Raw genomic sequence first — 17,706 nt, forward strand, 5'->3', positions numbered from 1 at the left:
TAAAACACAGGCTTGCGGCAGGCCCCACTACGCACCCATGAGAGAACATGAGCAGGGCCAGATCTTCAGTTGGTGTAATTCAGTGTAGCCCTTCAGTGGGGCTACAGCAGTTTGCACCAGCTGAGGATCTGGCCTTGTACATGGTGTGAATTTAGTGCTGGCGAAAGACACCAGATTAACAGCCCTGGAGGGGAGAGATTCCTCTGTAGGGCAAGTACAATCAGGGGAAGTAGCAGGGCCAGCTTTCCTCACAAACATATCTCAAAGAGCACTGGAAGGTACCAACTCCTGGGCCCAGAGGGCAGTTCAGTCTCCACAGCCCATTCAGTCCTTGTTTTCTCTGCTGAGATTGCCAACAAGGCAGCCTGTTGGTGCCAGTTATGCTAGTGTCTTGGAGTACGTCTACACTGGAAGCAAAGGTGTGACTGTCGCATTGGTAGGCATGCCCGTGTTAGCTTCAATCTAGCTGGCATAGGTAACAACAGCTATGTAGACACAGTGGCATGGGTTAGCAACCAGAGTACAAGTCCACTGGGGTACATACTCTGGTTGCTAACCTGTAGTCAAGCCCACGCCACCACGTCTACACTGCTATTGACACCCATGCTACCATCTCCCCTTCACTTTGCAGTGTAGACAGCAGCTTTGTGATGAAGACCCCACTTCTGCTCTTAACATTGGGAACTGGATTAAGATCCAGCCAACTCACTTTCAGGCAGCCCACAAGCTTTTGGTCACCGTCAGCTTGCTATTGTATCTATTTGCTGCTTTGATCTACCGCTCCTAAAGCCTCTCCCAGCCACAGCTGAGCTCGATAGATTTGAGCCAGTGACCTAGATGGCTCCAGGGCTGCAACAGGCCAAGCTAAGGATAGCTTTTCAGCTTTTGCTCTGGATTCATTGGCTCTAAGCCAAGATGTTCCATGCAATTTAAATGCATCTTTTGTTTGCAATTCAAAACTGGAGACAAACATCAGAGGCCAGGCTCCCAACGGAGGCCTCAGAGAGCCTTCCTCTGCCAGCCGGGAGCCTGTAGCAAGAAACCCCAGAGAGAGGCAAACCCCAGGCAGCAGCCACACAGAGCGTAAGATTGTCAAGTGTTGGCACCAGGAGATACAGACAAATCAGGAGCACGCAGCGGCTCCTGTGCTCCAATGACAGGCTGCACCGTGAAGACACCCCAGCAGTGATTTCAACCTATTACATTGTAATACATTCCCTTGGGGGCTGGCTGCTAACCTTTGCACACCAAAGACACGTGGATTCTTGGCGCTGGCAGCTCGGTGTGGTGCGAATAAGGCTGGGCAAAGCAGTGCGGAGGGTCAAATGGGTCTGCTAGATGCTAGTGTGAAAATTTTTGGCACAACAGGTTTCCATCGGAAAATGCGGTTTTGTCAAAAATCAAAATGTTTGCCAGGATCAGCGTCCATTGCAACAATAATTTCGAGAGGACAAAGTCAAAACGAATCATTTCGACGTTTGTTGCAATAACGTAAAAACATTTTGTTTTGCCTTTATTGTTTTGATTCATTTTGGTTCGACGTGTATATTAAAAAGCCAATTTTAACATCATGCCACCTTTGTGCAATTGGGTATGGTCACGTTGTAACATGATTGAAAAGAAACATTGTTACCATACTGAAAATAACCAATTTGATGATGCCAGAATTTTCATCCACGAGAACGTTTCAAAATTTTTCGCTTTTTGCTCCAAAATTTGAAATAAAAAAACAAATTTGGAACGTCAGACTTTCCCAGGGAATGGAAATTCCATTTCCTGACCTGCTCCAGATGAAAGCACCAGGTCATTGGAGCAGCTCAGGCAAATCATGTGGCACAGGCCAAGCTGGGCTAGCTACCAGGGAACAAGGTCACGACATGGGTTTGGCCAGCTACCGGAGCATAGAAGCACTGCATGGGCTGGGCTAGCTGCTAGGTACCACACAGGCCAGACCAGCAAGGGGTCAGGGCAATGCACAGGCCAGCCTAGCACAAGAGATACTGAGGGATAATGCTTGCTAGTAGCTGGCACTCTTAGCACAGAGGCACTTAGAGGATTTGCCGATGGATTTCTGCAATTCTCCTAGCTAGCCATTAGCTGCCAGCCACGGACAGGAAGCATCACTGAATAAACTACTATCTTCACTTTCGGGTTAGGTAAAATGGTTAACACACTGGGGTTGCTTCTGATCTCATGGGGGCTTTTAAATCAGTCAGTCCTTCAGTGGAGTTACTCCTGATTTACCCCAGGGGCAGTGAGAGATTGGAATTAGGCCCCACGGACTTACCCCTAATCTATGCCAGCGTGAGAACAGATTCAGGTCCATGCGGCACCATTCCTAGTTGCTTTCCAGGGATTCTGCTTTCCTAATGTTGCAATCACCTGAGCCAGCTGCTTCTGTCAAAGGCCTGGAGTCCCTCTCAAAAAATCAATACCTGACAGCCTCGCCTTGAGGTGAGGGCATCAGGCCAGATTCCGCTCCCGCTCCAGCGTGAATCTGGAGTGTCCCCGTTGAACCACAGCAGTCAGCCAACCCCCCCAGTGGGAGTGGACTCTTCCCTAGAGTCTCCATTAGGTGGGACTTACATACCTGGCACTTTTGCATCTCACCTGATCGCTTTCTCTCCACCACCACCTCCTCCGCCGCCAGGGGGCAGGTGTCGCTCTGCGTGCTGTTGCGGGGCGAGTTGTCCTCGGACTTGCAGTATGTGGGGGAGTCCAGTGGGGCTGGACGGGGTATATGCTTTTTCTTCTTCTTTGGGAGCTTCTGCTTGGCCATAGCTAGTGAGTAGTACATGCCAAAGTTGTTGACGATGACAGGCACCGGCATGGCGATGGTGAGTACCCCGGCCAGGGCACACAGAGCCCCCACCAGCATGCCCGACCAGGTCTTGGGGTACATGTCACCATAGCCCAATGTTGTCATGGTGACCACCGCCCACCAGAACCCAATGGGGATGTTCTTAAAGTGAGTGTGGCCGCTGCCGCTGGGGTCAGATGGCTTGGCCCCAATCCGCTCGGCATAGTATATCATTGTAGCAAAGATCAAGACCCCCAAGGCCAGGAAGATGATGAGGAGCAAGAACTCATTGGTGCTGGCCCGGAGCGTGTGGCCTAGCACCCGGAGCCCCACAAAGTGCCGTGTCAGCTTGAAGATCCGGAGGATCCGGACGAAACGGACCACCCTCAGGAAGCCCAGCACGTCCCGGGCAGCCTTGGAGGACAGGCCACTGAGGCCTACCTCCAGGTAGAAGGGCAAGATAGCCACAAAGTCAATGATGTTGAGCAGGTTCTTGATGAAGAGCAGCTTATCTGGGCAGCAAATGATGCGCACCAGGAACTCCAGCGTGAACCACAGGACGCACACCCCCTCGATGTAGGTGAGTACGGGCTCTGTCTCCACCTTATTCGTCAGCAGAACCTTTGTGGTGTTGCCAACCACCATCGTCTCAGTCACGTTGACATTTCTATTAAAGGCCTCATGTGTCTCCAAGCAGAATGTCGTGATGGAGACCAGGATGAAGAAGAGCGAGGAGAAGGCAACTATCTGCAAGAGGAAATGAACTCAGTGGTTAGGGGAACAACCCGGGGCAGACAGGGAAGGGGAAGAAAGCAGCTTCAAAATAGACTTCCTTCCCCTTCTTATCTATCCCTACAAGGGGGAATAAGGAAAGATACACGCTGTGTCCAAATCTGAGGGGAGGGGTTCAACAACAGGACATTCCTGATGTCAATTGTATTTCATACACTCCCTCTGACACAAGCCCTGCTCTTATTTCCTTCAGTTCCCCATCAAAGCAGAGCCCAGAAGCTTGCCATGCCAGAGGTCACAGACAAGGAGAGGACACGGTCCCTCCAGTGACACCTGGGAGACTAGCACTGGGTACCCGTTGCCAGAACCCAGCATTGTCATGGTAACCACGGCCCTCCAGGACCCAGCGGGGATGTTCTTAAAGTGGTCACCTCAACTGGGTCAGAGGGCTCGGCCCTGCTCTACTCTTCATAACAGACCTTGGTGTCGAGGATCAAGACCACAAGGGCCAGGAAGATGATACAACTACAGAGCGTTTCAGTTCTAGCTCCCCTCTTCATATCAGATCGGGACTCTCCGGGTGGCTCTTAGGCCATTTCCCAGGGAACCGGTCAGTACGTCACAAAGCCACCACTGACTGACCCTGCCGTTGAGGAGAGGTGATGGACTGGACAGGCCGGGGGAAGCTTGCCCTGCTGCTGGGGGTGGTGATGTATCTTATAGGACTTTGGCCTCGAGGGCTTTCAGAATGTCAGCCCGGCACCTTCCACCAGCACGACCAATAAAAAAGGAAGACCCTGATCCTACAGCTAGGCCTCTGCCATTGAGGTAGCCTGGGTATGTTTGTGCCTCGGCGTCTCTCTCAGTCCATTTGCTCTTCATCTGAGCCAGCAGCGCCTCATGAGAAATTAAAATTCACGATGGCACTATTCGATCATTAGCCTCCCCCCTAACTCGCAAAGGGCGACGGTGTGGTGTGATAACGACTCCTTCCCCGGGCACACGGTGACCTTGAGTTAAAGCTGGGAGACCCTGGGATCGTCCTTTACAGCCGGCTCCTCAGTTTGTATGAATGGCAGCAGCTTCATTCAAGTCAGAGTCGTCCCCGTCCCCCCCCCGCGCCCCCGACTGGAGCCAGAATTTCAAGAGCTCATGTTGCAGCAGCTCCCACTGAGAACAATGGTTGCTCCTCACACACACACCCCCCCACACCCCTGCGCACTGTTGAGAACAATGGGAGGTGCTGAGTCCTGAAACTCATCTGAAAATCTGGCCACTTCATCCCAGTGTCTGAATGGGAGCAGAGGACATTTGAAATTCCAGCCCCACAGAGGTTGTGACCTCTATCACTATGCTCTCATTCAAATCCAGCCCTGGAACCACATCTCCATTGAAGCCTATGGGAGCATCCCAGGGATGCATTTGACCCCAAGCCCAAAGAGACTCAGGTATATAAGTCATCTGGGGGCTGTTTGATAGTCTAGGTGAGATCATTTTTGTGCTCCTACCAGTAATAACAACACCTAGTTCGTAAATAGCACATCAGTAGCTTGCAGAACACTCAACCAAGGAAGATCAGTATCATTATGCATATTTTAGAGATGGGGAAACTGAGGCACGGAGCTAGGCAGCAGCTTGCTCAAGGTCCCCCTGCAGCTCAGAGATAGAATGCAGGTCTCTTGAGCCCTAGGCCAGTGCATTATCCACTAGGTTGCACACACACAAAACGCTGCTCAGCAGGCAGATGTACACATCCAAATTGGGAGCCTCCGTTAAAAAGGGCAGTGCTGAATCATTATAGAAGGGCCAGCTCTTCCGCTGTTGGAAATCTGCACGGCTCCATTGAATCTGTGCAGCTCCCGCTAAAACCTTAAATCCTACTCCTCTCCCAGTGCTAGAATGGGCCCTGGATGAGCTCTGAGGATCATGTGCTGGGACACTTGCTGTCCCTGTCCTGTGGATGGACTGTGGACTCTGAGCTCCAGGACTGCCAGGCCAGATCCATTTACAAGAGCTACAATCCGGTGTGACCCCGGGGTGTGTCAAGCTGCGGCAGCTGCTGGAACGAGGAGATGGAGATTCTGAAATGGAACTCCCTCTAGTAACAGATTTGTTTAAGTGCCCATTATGAATTCACATGAAAGGCTGGTGTAACAGCACCAGTTAAAAGCGTTCAGTTGCTCTGCATGCAAATGCCACATCTCTTGCTGTAACTGATAGTGTTCCTATTCACAGCTCCAGAGTTAAGGATCTGTCTGGGTTTCCATTAGAATAGAGAAATTAATTTTGCTTGGGGAGGGGGAGGGGCTTGTAACTCGAGTGTAAGAATCTCCAATTTACAATTTACACCAGCTGAGCAGGCTCCCAGGCCCTTAGGTCCAGGCAGGATGCTGCTCTCCATTCATGTCTCCACCATGCCCCCGCCCCCCATTCTGAACAGGGAGGTGGGGAGGGGCGAGTAAGGGATGGAGCCTATATAACAGCTGCCAGAGCTGAGCTTGCACTGGGGGCGGGGTATTAATTTTCTGCTCCTATGGAACAGCTGCAAATTACAATTGTTCCAGAGCAATTCCGGCTCTGGGATGATTCTGGAGTCTTGGGGCAGTGCAGGCAACCCAAACCCATAGGACCACAGGAGGAAGCTGGCTTTCCCGTGCTCCTTAGACAGACCTTTAACCCTTCAGTTGCTGGTTTCAAATGCTTTGCTAAGCACCTCTACCAACAGTGACAGCAGTCAGGCTTCTCATTCATCTAGACCACAAGCAACTGCAAATGGGCCCGAAATAATAAGCTGGAAAGCAAATGCTCTGCGGAAGAAATGGGTTTTATTCCCCAATCAGCCTCCTTCCTGACAGGATGAGCTCATGATGAGTCCATTATCCAGAGCATCTGTTTCCAAAAGCACCTGAAAAGCCTCTGAGCAGAAAAGCCCCAGCCGAGGAAGCTTGCTGAATCTTCTCCAGTTCCTCTATTAACAGCACGTACAGGCTTTCAGCTTTGCATGGACCTGACCTGCACTGAAGTGACATGCAGCATCCTGTAGCATTTTATACAAGTCTGATTCTGCTCCCATTGGAGTTGTTAGCAAAACTCCCTGCCACTGGCTGCAACATGAGCAGGATTGGGCCAAGTGAAGTGCTCAGTCTCTTCTAGTCACGAGAACTGGACCAGTTTGTGTGTCAGACCTTCTCTTGACCACCTTGTTGCATCAGACCATGACACCGCAAGACAGTTAAAACTTACAGGCCAGATCCTCAACTGGAGTGAATCAGAATCAGCTTCCAGCTACCTCAGTTCACACCAGTGGAGGGGCTGGTCCTAAATGCCAAGACTTGAGCCAAGCTGTGGGAGGCTGAGAGGATCTGTATCCCAGAGCCCCATTCTGGGCTCCCCAAGGAAAACAGAGCAGTCAGAAATGAATGACATCATATCACACTGTGTTCAGTGCAGAGAACCACTAAAGGGAAAGATACTCTCCCGCAGCACACAGAAGGAGAAGAAGATGGAATGAATGAGACACAGGGAGAGAGACGGAGAAGGTGGCAGCCAAAGGACCTCATTCTGATCTTACCCTACCACCAGTGTAATTCGTCAGCTGGTGAAAACTGATGTAGCTCTGTTGAAGTCAATAGGCAATTAATAAGATCCAGCCCAGGATTATTGACTTCAAAAGGACTGACTCCAGATTTACACCACTGTCACTTAGATCCAAATCAAGCCCAAAAGACTACAGGAAAGACAGAACAAACCTGAGTTTGCTCTCTCTTGCACCAGGGTAAATCTGGAATAACTCTGCTTAAGACATTGGTGCTACATTGGTTTTAGACCCAACGTATGGGAGATCAGAATCAGGTCTGGCAAGTATAACTATCCTCTAAACACAGAAGGGTTGGATCCCCAGGCGATGTGAATTGGTGACGTTCTACTGAAGTCAGTGGAACTGCTCCAGTTTTATATCTGCTGAGGATCCGGCCCATAATCTTTACCTTGGCTCCGACCTTTGTCTAGTAGCAAGTCAAAGTGCTTTTTTCTTTTAAAGAGCTCCTTTTTGAGCCTGCTATTTAGAAGGCCCCAGCATGAGCAAAGGGAGATCACGTCATGGGAGAATTCCAGACCCCAAAATATTTCATTGTGATTTCAAGGTTTAAGGCTAGAGCGTCTTACATGGGCCTGTCGGAGCTAAGTGTCCAATTGCTGCTGACTCTCATGGTGCCAGACACACTCTCTGTCTGCAGAGAGCCAGAAACACTACCTCTGAGCGGCATGACCTGTCACGTTCACCTCACTGGGATGTTGAATCAGATTCCCAACAATGACCATTGAGGTGTCAACATTGTTAAACCACTTCACTGCTGACTGAGGCAAGGAAGACAGGAAGGGGAAGGAGCATATTAGAAAGCAGACATATTACATGTGAATGAATTCTGGTGCCACAAGTGGGTGGCATTTTGGGAGAGATTGTCACCACTCATTTCCCCCAATATTCAAGATGGCGCCAAGCCCAAGAAGCCTAGCAGAGCCCAGGAGGGCTTCTAAGTCCCACCAAGGGGGCCTCAACAGAACACATCAGAAGATATTTAGAACATCTGCATACATTACTGTGAGCAGCACCGTGGCATCTTAAAGTGGGCAGGGCTCATTTTGCAGATGGAGCTTGGAAGTGTACGAATACCTCCCCTCTGCCCACCCCAACTGACCCATCTAGAATACAAGACTAGAAAACACAGTGTCTCCTGTGCTGAAGCTATGCCCAGCTAAGAATCAAGCTCTCTCCACAGAAGGGGGTGGGGGGCAGAAAATAAAATAGAGACGGCTAAGGGGAGATATGATTGAGGGCTATAAAATCATGATTGGTGTAGAGAAAGTAGATAAGGACATGTTGTTTACTACTTCTCATAACACAAGAACTAGGGGGTCACCAAATGAAATTAATAGGCAGCAGGTTTAAAGCAAACAAAAAGAAGTATTTCTTCATACAACGCACAGTCAACCTGTGGAACTCCTTGCCAGAGGATGTTGTGAAGGCCCAGACCATAACAGGGTTCAAAAAAGAACTAGATAAATTCATGGAGGATAGGTCCATCCATGGCTATTAGCCAGGAAGGGCAGTAATGGTGTCCCTAGCCTCTGTTTGCTAGAAGCTGGGAATGAGCAACAGGGGATGGATCACTTGATGATTCCCTGTTCTGTTCATTCCCTCTGGGGCACCTGGCATTGGCCACTGTGGGAAGACAGGATACTGGGCTAGATGGACCTTTGGTCTGACCCAGTAGGGCCATTCTTATGTCCTTATGCGCAATCTTGCACCAGTGCCAGGGAAGTTGTACTAGATAGATGAGCTAATGGGTCTATGAGCCTGCGGGCACTGATGCTGTCATCTTACCACAGGGGAAAGAGGTTAAATGCTCGGGGGAGCCTTGTAAGCAGATGCTATGTCAGTTGCCAAGCTCCATGGGTGCAGGGAGAATGAAATGCTAATAAAAAACCCAACCCACAAACTCTGAGCAGAGCAATATCACAGCCACTGCACCAAGCAAAGTGCCCTGAGCTACAGTTTAGCTGCATTAGACAGGTCTACTTTCTCCAAAAGGGGCTCTAGGGTGTCTCACAATCCCCAGGATGGGGGTAAAATTGCTGCGTGCAGTTTGGGTGCTCTAGTCATTTAGCCAGGTTCATTCCCATCAGCCTTTCTTGCTGCCAGGCTAATGCAGAGATAACGCAGAGCGTCTAGCAGAAGGTTAAATACCAAGAGGCTAGGCTGGCATCGAATCTCCATCTCAAGGGAAGCAGCCTGGTCTTTCTCTTGCGACCCCCTCTCTTTGCCTTGCGTTGCTTGTGAAAAGAGAACGCGTAGGTAAAGAAGAGAGAAGAACCTGGAGACGAGCTGTCCAGAGACTTCTAGAGCAGGACACACGAGTTTGAGTCAGACAGCGACCAAAGGGCTGAAGCCAGTGCCAGTGAAAGATGCCAGGTGGGCAGCTCTGGGGACTTAGCTGCAGAGACGGACAAGGGCAGCATGAGGTTTCTACCCTGGACAGAACTAAGAGGGGATTTCAGCCTCCAAGGACCATTCAGTGACAGCTCCCCTGGGATGTGGGGAAGGCTAACGGCCATGGTAGTCTTTGTGACATCAGCATACTGTCATCTCATTTCTCCTTGGCCATCAAACAACCTCCTGGCAGCAGCTTCTGATCGCTGCCACTTTGGGCTGGACTTGAATCGGTGATCGGGGGAGGGAACGCTTCAAGGGCCTTAATTGGAAACTCGCCCTGGTCTCTGTGTTGACTTCAATGGCCTTTTGATCAGCCTCTAGAAGCCACTGGCAATCCCCTGAGCCATCCAGCTCCTGAAGAGCGTTTGTGGCTTTCAGAAGTAACCCTCAGTGAAAGGGCTGGTTAGGAAGGAGCCTTGGGTCAAGGAGTGGGAGAGCTCATCTGTTCCTAACACTTCAGTCTTGATGCTTCACAAGGACTGTGGCTCGGCTTGGGAGATCTTCTATTCCCACCTTCTCCTACACTTTTAATCCAAAGGGAACTCGACGCTCCACATCTGGACTCTGGCACAGGAAGGGTTAAGCACTCATGGGCCTGAGTCTCCTCTCTTTTGCACTTGTTTTACACTGGAGTAACTCTGTTGGCATCGGTAGAGTAACAATTGACTCACATTGGGGTTAGTGAGGGAGCAATCAGGCCCAGTGGAGATGCACCTGATTTACACTGGGATGAGAAAGAGAGGAATCAGGCTCCCGTCTCTGTCACCTCCTAGCTCCAATCTCAGCCACGCTGGCTCTGTAACAGCATCCTCCTTTCACATAGCATCACAGATGCCTCCAACCGTGGACCTGGGCCGTGCACTTGTCCCACCTGGCTTCCACGACCAGGGAGCCTCACTCTGCTTCCTTGGAACTGCCCTGGGAAAACATCACAGCCCATCTCATTCTCACCCATTGAGAAAAAACATCCAGAGAGGAAAGTGCTGTGGGGAAGGAAAGGATCAGGCTCCCAGATGAATTAAATAACTGGCTTCTGCCCTGCCATCAACAGAGGCAGCTAACAGAAGGGCAGATGTGATCTCCATACACTGGCATGTTTTGACAGAAATCCAAAGGATAATTTTTTCCAGCTGATCCCAAATTGTCGGGTAAATCGACGAGCGAAATCTAATAAATTTGACATGCAAGGCACGGGCTGGATGGCTGAAATAAAGCAGCCAGCAGACCTGCCTGCCTGTTGCAACACAGCGTCAGTCCTAAGGCCCTAAACTACAGTCCAACAATGGAAACCCTGTGCTGGGCACAGAGGTAACCAGGCAAAATGCTGGCACCGTGTGGCAATAGCACTGTGCTGCAAAAGGCTAAGGTGGGGCACCGGGGCCATAAACAGGGCAGGAGACGGACGCCATCAGCTGGCTCACAACCCCAGACACCCTGGACTTTGTGATTCTGGTGAAACAGGACTCGAGTAAGCAGGAACCGGGCCCGTAGCTAGGCAACAGGTATCTCTCATCAGCTCCGTTCCCCACCCCTCCATCCTGTTTACTTTTTGCTTAGCTTCTGTCAGAGCAATCTATTTCTCAAATTCAGGGTGTCTGAATGCTCGGCCGCTGACGAGGAGGCCTGCAGGCCAAGTGGGATGCATTAGTCGAGCTACGGTGACCAAACGTCCGTCACTTCCCTTCCAGCACTGGAGTGCACTAGATTTACTCAGGGTTCAGCTCACATCAGCAGCCTTGGAGCCACTCTGTCACTTCGGGAACGCACGCTCCCTTTCACCTGACCGGGGTAATGCCAGCCCCAGGACAGGCTGAGTCAGCAGATCCACCCAGGGAAGGATGGCCTCGTGATTAGCCTTCTGTAGTACTTATATGGCCCTGTTATTGGCTGTGCTATTATCCTCATTGTACAGAAGGGGGACGAAGACAGAGAGAGGTTAAATCTGGGGCAGAGCAGTGGCTTCAATCCAGTTTTCTCAAGTCCGATGCCAGTGCTCTAACCATTGGACCATCCTTCCTCTCTACTGCACTAGCTAGCAACTCAAAACGTCTGGACTAGCTTCCTGGCTTTGCCACTGACTCCCTTTGTGACCGTAGGCACATCACTTAATTTCCCTACACCTCAGCTCCTTTACAGTGGGAACAGTAATCCTTGTTTTGTCTGCTTAGATCATAAACTCTACAGGCAGGAACTGTTTTACTGAACAGTATTTGTACAGTTCCTTGCACCACGAGGCCTCTAGGCACTACCATAAGACAAAGACAAATTCTCCCTTCTACTTCATGTGGATATTGGATGCTTCCTGTGCCCATCTTCCAGGGAGTGTTACTACATGCTGGTAAGCAGCTGCCACGCTCCACCTTAGAGGTGGCTGTATTTTGGTGGTGGGTGACAAATTTTCTATAAAGGGCCAAATTTTTCTATGCTACACTGCTAGAAATCTGGAGCAACTCCAATGGTTTCAGTGGGGTTATTCTGCATTGACACTGGTGTAAGTAAAGCAGAATTCGATCCAAATTTTTGTAAGACTCTTCGGGATCCTTCAGGATGAAAGATGCTGCATAAATTGAGAGGGGGCTGGAGACTGAGCACAGAACAGGAAGCCAGGAGATGCTGATTGCTCCGCTCAGCTCTTCCCGCGATTCACAGTGTGCCTCAGTTTCCCCCATCCTTGCAATGGCGATAATACTTAGCTTCCCCATAGGGGTGAGATGTGCATTAGTTAACAGGACTGATGGTCCACGGCACTCGTGCCACCATTTACACCTGCACACAGTGTAAAACACCACCATTCTGACTTGGTCGAGTTTTGACACTCACTTTCCACTGTTGTCAAAGACTTTACAAGACGTAAGCTGGTGGGGCATTACTCCCAACGAGGGGTGTAAATCAGTATAGCTCCATTATCTTCAGCAGAGCTATGTTCATTGACACCCACTGAGGAGGTGGCCTGCTGCGGCTTAAGTATAAGATATTGTCCTTTCCCCTCTCTTTCCCACAGTCACACAAAGAGTCAAGACTCACTGTGCAAAGACTTCCACAGAGCTACACTGATTGACACCTGCTGAGGGTATGGCCCTGTACCTATATATCCTATATAGCTACAGGGGAGTCACCTCCACATCCAACTCGTTGCCACATACGTTCTCCCTGGCCCTACCAAGTCAATTACATCCTCTGAGAAAACAACTTGGGCCAACTTTTGACCTTGCTTACACCAGTGTAACTGGTGCATTTCCACTCAGTGGGTCCTATTTAGCTGTGGTAAAATGGTGCGTGGGATAGATGGGGAGTGGGCCCGATTCTCCTCTCACACTACCACTGGCATAATGCCATGAGACCCAATGGAGTTACTCCTGATTTACACCAGGGTGAGGGAGAGGAGATTCAGGCCAAGCACTGACAAGTCCTGCCCCAACAAAGCAAGTAGGATTGCAAAGCTCATTGCCAAGACAACACAGATGTCAGAGGGAACTGGCTGGTCACACTCTCCGGCTCCTTCTCCTCCAAGCACAGAGTCCAGTAGGCAGAAGGATTTGTTTAGAATCCAGCAGGTGGAATACCAAGGCCTGGCTCGAGAAGGGCTTTTGAACCCGATCAGATTTCACCACGTTTAAACGCTCTTCTAGCCCCTAGCCTGTCAGGTTACAAAGAGAGGTCTGGATCCTCAGCACACTTCCACTGACTTCATTACAGCTGCGGATGTAGGTCAGAGTAAAGGTGACTATGAGAGCTAAAGATGGGTTGGAAACAAAGCCCCCAGCTTAAACACCCCCAAATTCCAGTATGGCTTTTTGGAAGGACACCGTTTATGCCAGCTGAGGATATGGCCCCAGTTTGCTCCCAGTCCTTTAACCACCCACCATGGCTCCCTGCTTTAGTTACTCTGCCCCAGTGGTCCAGGGGATCAGTTGCTGACTTGAGAATCAGGGAACCCACGTGCTGTTCCTGGCTCTGAGCGATCTGGAGTGGGTGATTTCACTGCTCGGTGCCTCAGTTTCCCGGAAAAAAGGACCGTTTGCTGTCCCACACTTTTGCAAAATGCTGTGAGATAGTGGAATGGAAAGCATTACCGAAAGGAGCCCGAGATCACTGCAGCTATATGCTATGTAGACTCGTTCTATTATAAAGGATAAGGAGGAGCCATTTTTATAGTCACTTGCCTACCTAGCTACGCTATAGCCTCCCACCCACTGCACCCAGGACATCAACCTCTGCTCCCAATGAGCTATCCCTGAGGCTATCATAGCAGTGCGCCACTCCCCCTGGCTTGGAGTAGTCATAAGAAATACCCAATGCCTGGTTTCCATCATCAGCACCCCGGCCTGGAAAACAGGAGCTCAGCGTGAGGGAAATGCAGTGCAAAAAACTCCTAAGCAATTGTTTTCAGTGGCGTCTGTTTTGGAGCAGCTCTCAAAGCCAGAGATCCCTCAGAGAGGGGACGGAGGTTTGGTTCCCTCTTTAGAACGGGTCTCTCTGGAAAGGCCGTTGCTGCCAGAGCATTTTATTCTGGTGTCTGTCGGGTTTCTCTTTTAGTTGAAAGGAAACACTCCGGAGGAGCATCTCACTCTCTGGGTTTGAGTGCGGTTCCTGCCAGGAATGTCAAACCCTCTTTTCGTTCCCAAGCGTGTCAGCCTGATGGTATTTACGACCTGGGTGTGAAACGGGGAACGGATGTGCAAACAGGAGCGGACGAGGGTGCAGGGGTAGATGGGGATTTGCATGGCAGCACATGAGTGTGTGTTTGTATGAGTTGGTGGTGTGTGGGCTTGGGGAGGAGTGTGCGAAGAGAAGCACATGCTGGTGTGTGTGAGGGTGAAGATGGGTGCAGGTGAGCTTCTATGGGATTGGGTAGGGATACGCTGTGTGTTTGTGTTGCTGTGTACACACAGATGTGTCTGTGTTCATGCATATGGGGGTGTGTCTATGCCAGTGTGTTCATCGGTAGGGATTCTGGTACGCGGGAGTGAGGGAACAGGCAGGAGAGTTTGTATGGGGATGTTCCATGTATTTGAATATGTACAGATGGGTGTGGGTGGGTGCGTTTGCATGAGTCCCCTTAACGTGCACAGATGTGTGTGTGAGAGAGACAGGCTTTGTGTGGGCGTGTTGTGGGTCTGTCCATGTCGGCAGGCCTGGGTGTGAGAGCACTCCAGTCCTGGACTCCCTGCCGTAACCTTATGACATTAAACCACTTTCAGCATGTAGATCCACAGAGAATGGCAAGAGGAACTGGATAATCCACCAGCCTCCGGAGCCACCTGGAATTCTGCCAGGATTTAGGGCTGGCAAGGACTCTCCCTGGCAATCCCTCAGTCCCCACCGGCTGTGGGATGGCAGCCGGGGACGTGTGCTGGCCTGGTGTCGGGGGCTGGCGGCTGATCATTCTGTGGCTGAAACCACCCCCTATGCATGGCAGGAGAAGTGGAGTAGAGGAAGTTAGAGAGGAGCATGGGTGGGGGGAGGGAGGAAGAGTCAGCATCCCTTAGGGGGAAATATGGGGAGGGCAGCAAGGCAGCTCAGGTGGGGGAGATGAATGGGAGAACTGAGGCACCCATGGAGGGGTGGCAGATGAATGACAGGGTGAACCAATGGGCCCGGGGAGCAGATGAATGAGGGGGGAACCAATGCATGTCAATGACCCTGCACCTGCTCTGATCCCTCTCTCCCCTCCCACCCACCCGCCGGGGTTGTCTCTCGCAAACTCACCCTTGCTGCCCTGGACGAGTAGGGATCCTCAAAGAGCGCCCACATCCTAGGCTGCCAGTTGCGGCAGCATCCACGCCCTCCTGTGGCCCCAGCAGCCCCCGGCGACCGGTCGTCCATGCCCAAGCGCTGGAGGGCCATCTCCCTGCCCCCTTCCTCCTCGGCCTCCTCTCCTCCTGCCCCGGGCTCGGGGCTCTCGAAGATGTCCAGCGCCTCCTCGGCGTCGCGGTGCTGCCGGTAGGTCATCCAGCAGCAGGGCTCCACGTCGGTCTCATCGATGCCCCAGTAGGTCAGCTCCTCCTCGAAGAGGGGCCCGCAGATGTCAGCAGGGCAGTGCAGCTTGCCCGTGCGGTAGTAGTTGAGCACATAGGAGAAGATGCCCGGGTGGCGGTCGAAGAAGAACTCATTGCTCTTGCCGTCGAAGTCGAAGTTGCTCTGGGCATCGGGGTCGGCCAGCCAAGCCAGGCGGGTGCCGGGCAACGTCCGCAAGGTGCTCTTGTAGGTCTCATGCCTGGTGCCCCCTACATTGATAGTGATCTTGTCCGACTCTTCCCCTTTGGCCATCTCTTCCTTCAGGCATGTTTTGGAGGGTGGTTTGTTCCCAGACTTGCGTCCACGGTACGATGAGACACACACCGAGCTGATCATAGATTTAGGTGGATGGGAAATGCCCTCTAAACACCCTTCCTTGAGCAAGGAGCTGGGACGGAAGGGCAATTGTGGGGGGGGGAGCTCAGCTTTCTCTTTCCCCAACCTCAGACAGCTCTGCCCTTTGGCTGCCTCATGGATCTCTCTCTGGAGGAGGAGACTGGGCGCAGGTGGCTGCTTTGGAGAGAAGGAAGGGGTCAATACGAAGGCCTGGTGCCCTTGCTCCAAACACCAGGAAGCCGCAACGAGGAAATCCCCACCGGGAAGAGAAGAACAGTGACAGAAGCTCGTGCCACCGGGCTGCAAGCTGGAAAGTAGCGTCAAAAGGCACTTTGATTCGGGGAGCAAATAGATGTGGCTGTTGGGAAAGCCACAAAAATAAATCTGAGTAAGAGAGAGACAGAGAGATTTCAACAGCCGCAGCAAGTGTCTGTCTTCCTCTCTCTGCTGGCGATGGCAAAAATCAATCAATCCAAAAACCAGAGTCTTTGGGAAAAGATGGGAGAGCTTTGCTCTGCTTTAAGATCGATCTGAAAGTTTGGAAGAGCAGGAAGGAAAGTGATTCAGAGCGATGCTCCAGGAAGATCTCTCTCTCTCTCATACACAAGAGGAGTAGATACCTGATCCTGGCTATATTTAGAGGAGTTGGTTCCCTGTGTTTATACTCCCCTCCAAGACAGGCTTAAGGACCAACAAGAACGGCTGGCTTTGGTTTCTTCTATTCCCCCTTCATCTGCTGTCAGACACTCCATAGAATCCGCTCCCCAGCAGGCAGCACCGGGTGCACCGGGATCCTGGCTTGAGGCTGGGGGGGGGAAACACGCCGTCCCCCCAGCTCGGCTGGATTCCCCTTCCAGGCGCGCTTCGGGGAGAGAAGAGAGCCGAGGGTTGGCTTGGGAGTCTCTGGGATCTGGGTCAGTTGCAGGCAGAGGGGATGTAAACACACTTGCTAGGACCAGGAGCCTCGCCCGGGCTCTGTCTACCTCTGTCTCCGAGGCTGGGGGTTGGGTTTTTTGTTTTTTTGGTTGGTTTTTTTTCAGCCCCGAGACGAGCTCGCTCGCGTGGATGGGTGGGATCCAGGAGCCGCTTGTTCCTCGCTCGCTGCCAACTCACGGTCACTTTTTGGCTCGGCGGGAGGGAGGGAGGGAAGGAGGCGATCCGGGGGGCGCTGGGCTGGCCTGTGGCAACTGCAGCTTCCTCACACCCAGAGTATCCTCTTGCATCACCCAGCAGGCGCTGGCTTCCCGGGGCTGGGGCAGGGGGATCTGTTGCTCCTTCTCTGGGCTCGCCACCTTCCCCGGCAGGGCGCCAGCGAGGGAGCGCGGCAGGTGGCGGCTGCGTCTGGGGTGGGGGCCGATCCGAGACCCGCGGGCGGCGGCACAGCCCTGTTTGGGGGCCGGGTTGATGAAATGCCGTCGGCTGCTTGTTGCTTTTATACGCGGCTCCTGCCTTTCCAGGCTCAGCCCCTCTCTCCTCTCCTCCGAGCTGGTTAACCCTTCCCGCCCCGCCTTCAGCGCGCCTTGTATTGATCAGTCCAGCCCGCCCCTATCCACCCTCCTCCACCTCTACCCGGCTAGGGAGTTTACACCCCGGGACCATCTGGGGATCTCCCAGCACGTTACCCCCCATGAATTAAGCCTGGCCACACTCCAGGGAGGGGTGGGAATGTCATGCTCTCCTGGGGGAAAAGGCAAGGGAGATCGCTGGAGGCACCGGCCCAGGGAGATCAGAGGCTGGAGTTAAAAACAGACCCACCGACTTTGCCAGGCCAGCTCCATCCACAGCCAGACTAACAGATGCCAGGAGCAGCTAGAATGGGCTAGATCCT

General features: G+C 51.9%; 1 protein-coding gene across 4 annotated transcripts in view; it reads right to left on the minus strand.

The window, feature by feature from the left end:
* The window catches only part of KCNC4 (potassium voltage-gated channel subfamily C member 4), a 51,810-nt gene extending 34,479 nt beyond the window's left edge, over nucleotides 1-17,331 (minus strand). For 2 of the 4 annotated variants that reach the window (XM_048826529.2, XM_048826527.2), the window contains exons 1-2: nucleotides 15,234-17,330; nucleotides 2,611-3,547 (exon numbers count right to left, since the gene is read on the minus strand). In XM_048826529.2, coding sequence (XP_048682486.2) covers nucleotides 2,611-3,547; nucleotides 15,234-15,878 — 1,582 coding nt within the window. In that variant the 5' untranslated portion in view covers nucleotides 15,879-17,330. Of the gene's footprint in view, nucleotides 1-2,610; nucleotides 3,548-15,233 lie in introns of all 4 variants that reach the window. The other 2 variants (XM_048826531.2, XM_048826530.2) reach the window with 1 other exon arrangement.
* Nucleotides 17,332-17,706: the final 375 nt, after the last annotated feature.

The sequence above is a fragment of the Caretta caretta genome, chromosome 21 (assembly GCF_965140235.1).
Source record: "Caretta caretta isolate rCarCar2 chromosome 21, rCarCar1.hap1, whole genome shotgun sequence".
NCBI classification, from domain to species: domain Eukaryota; kingdom Metazoa; phylum Chordata; order Testudines; family Cheloniidae; genus Caretta; species Caretta caretta.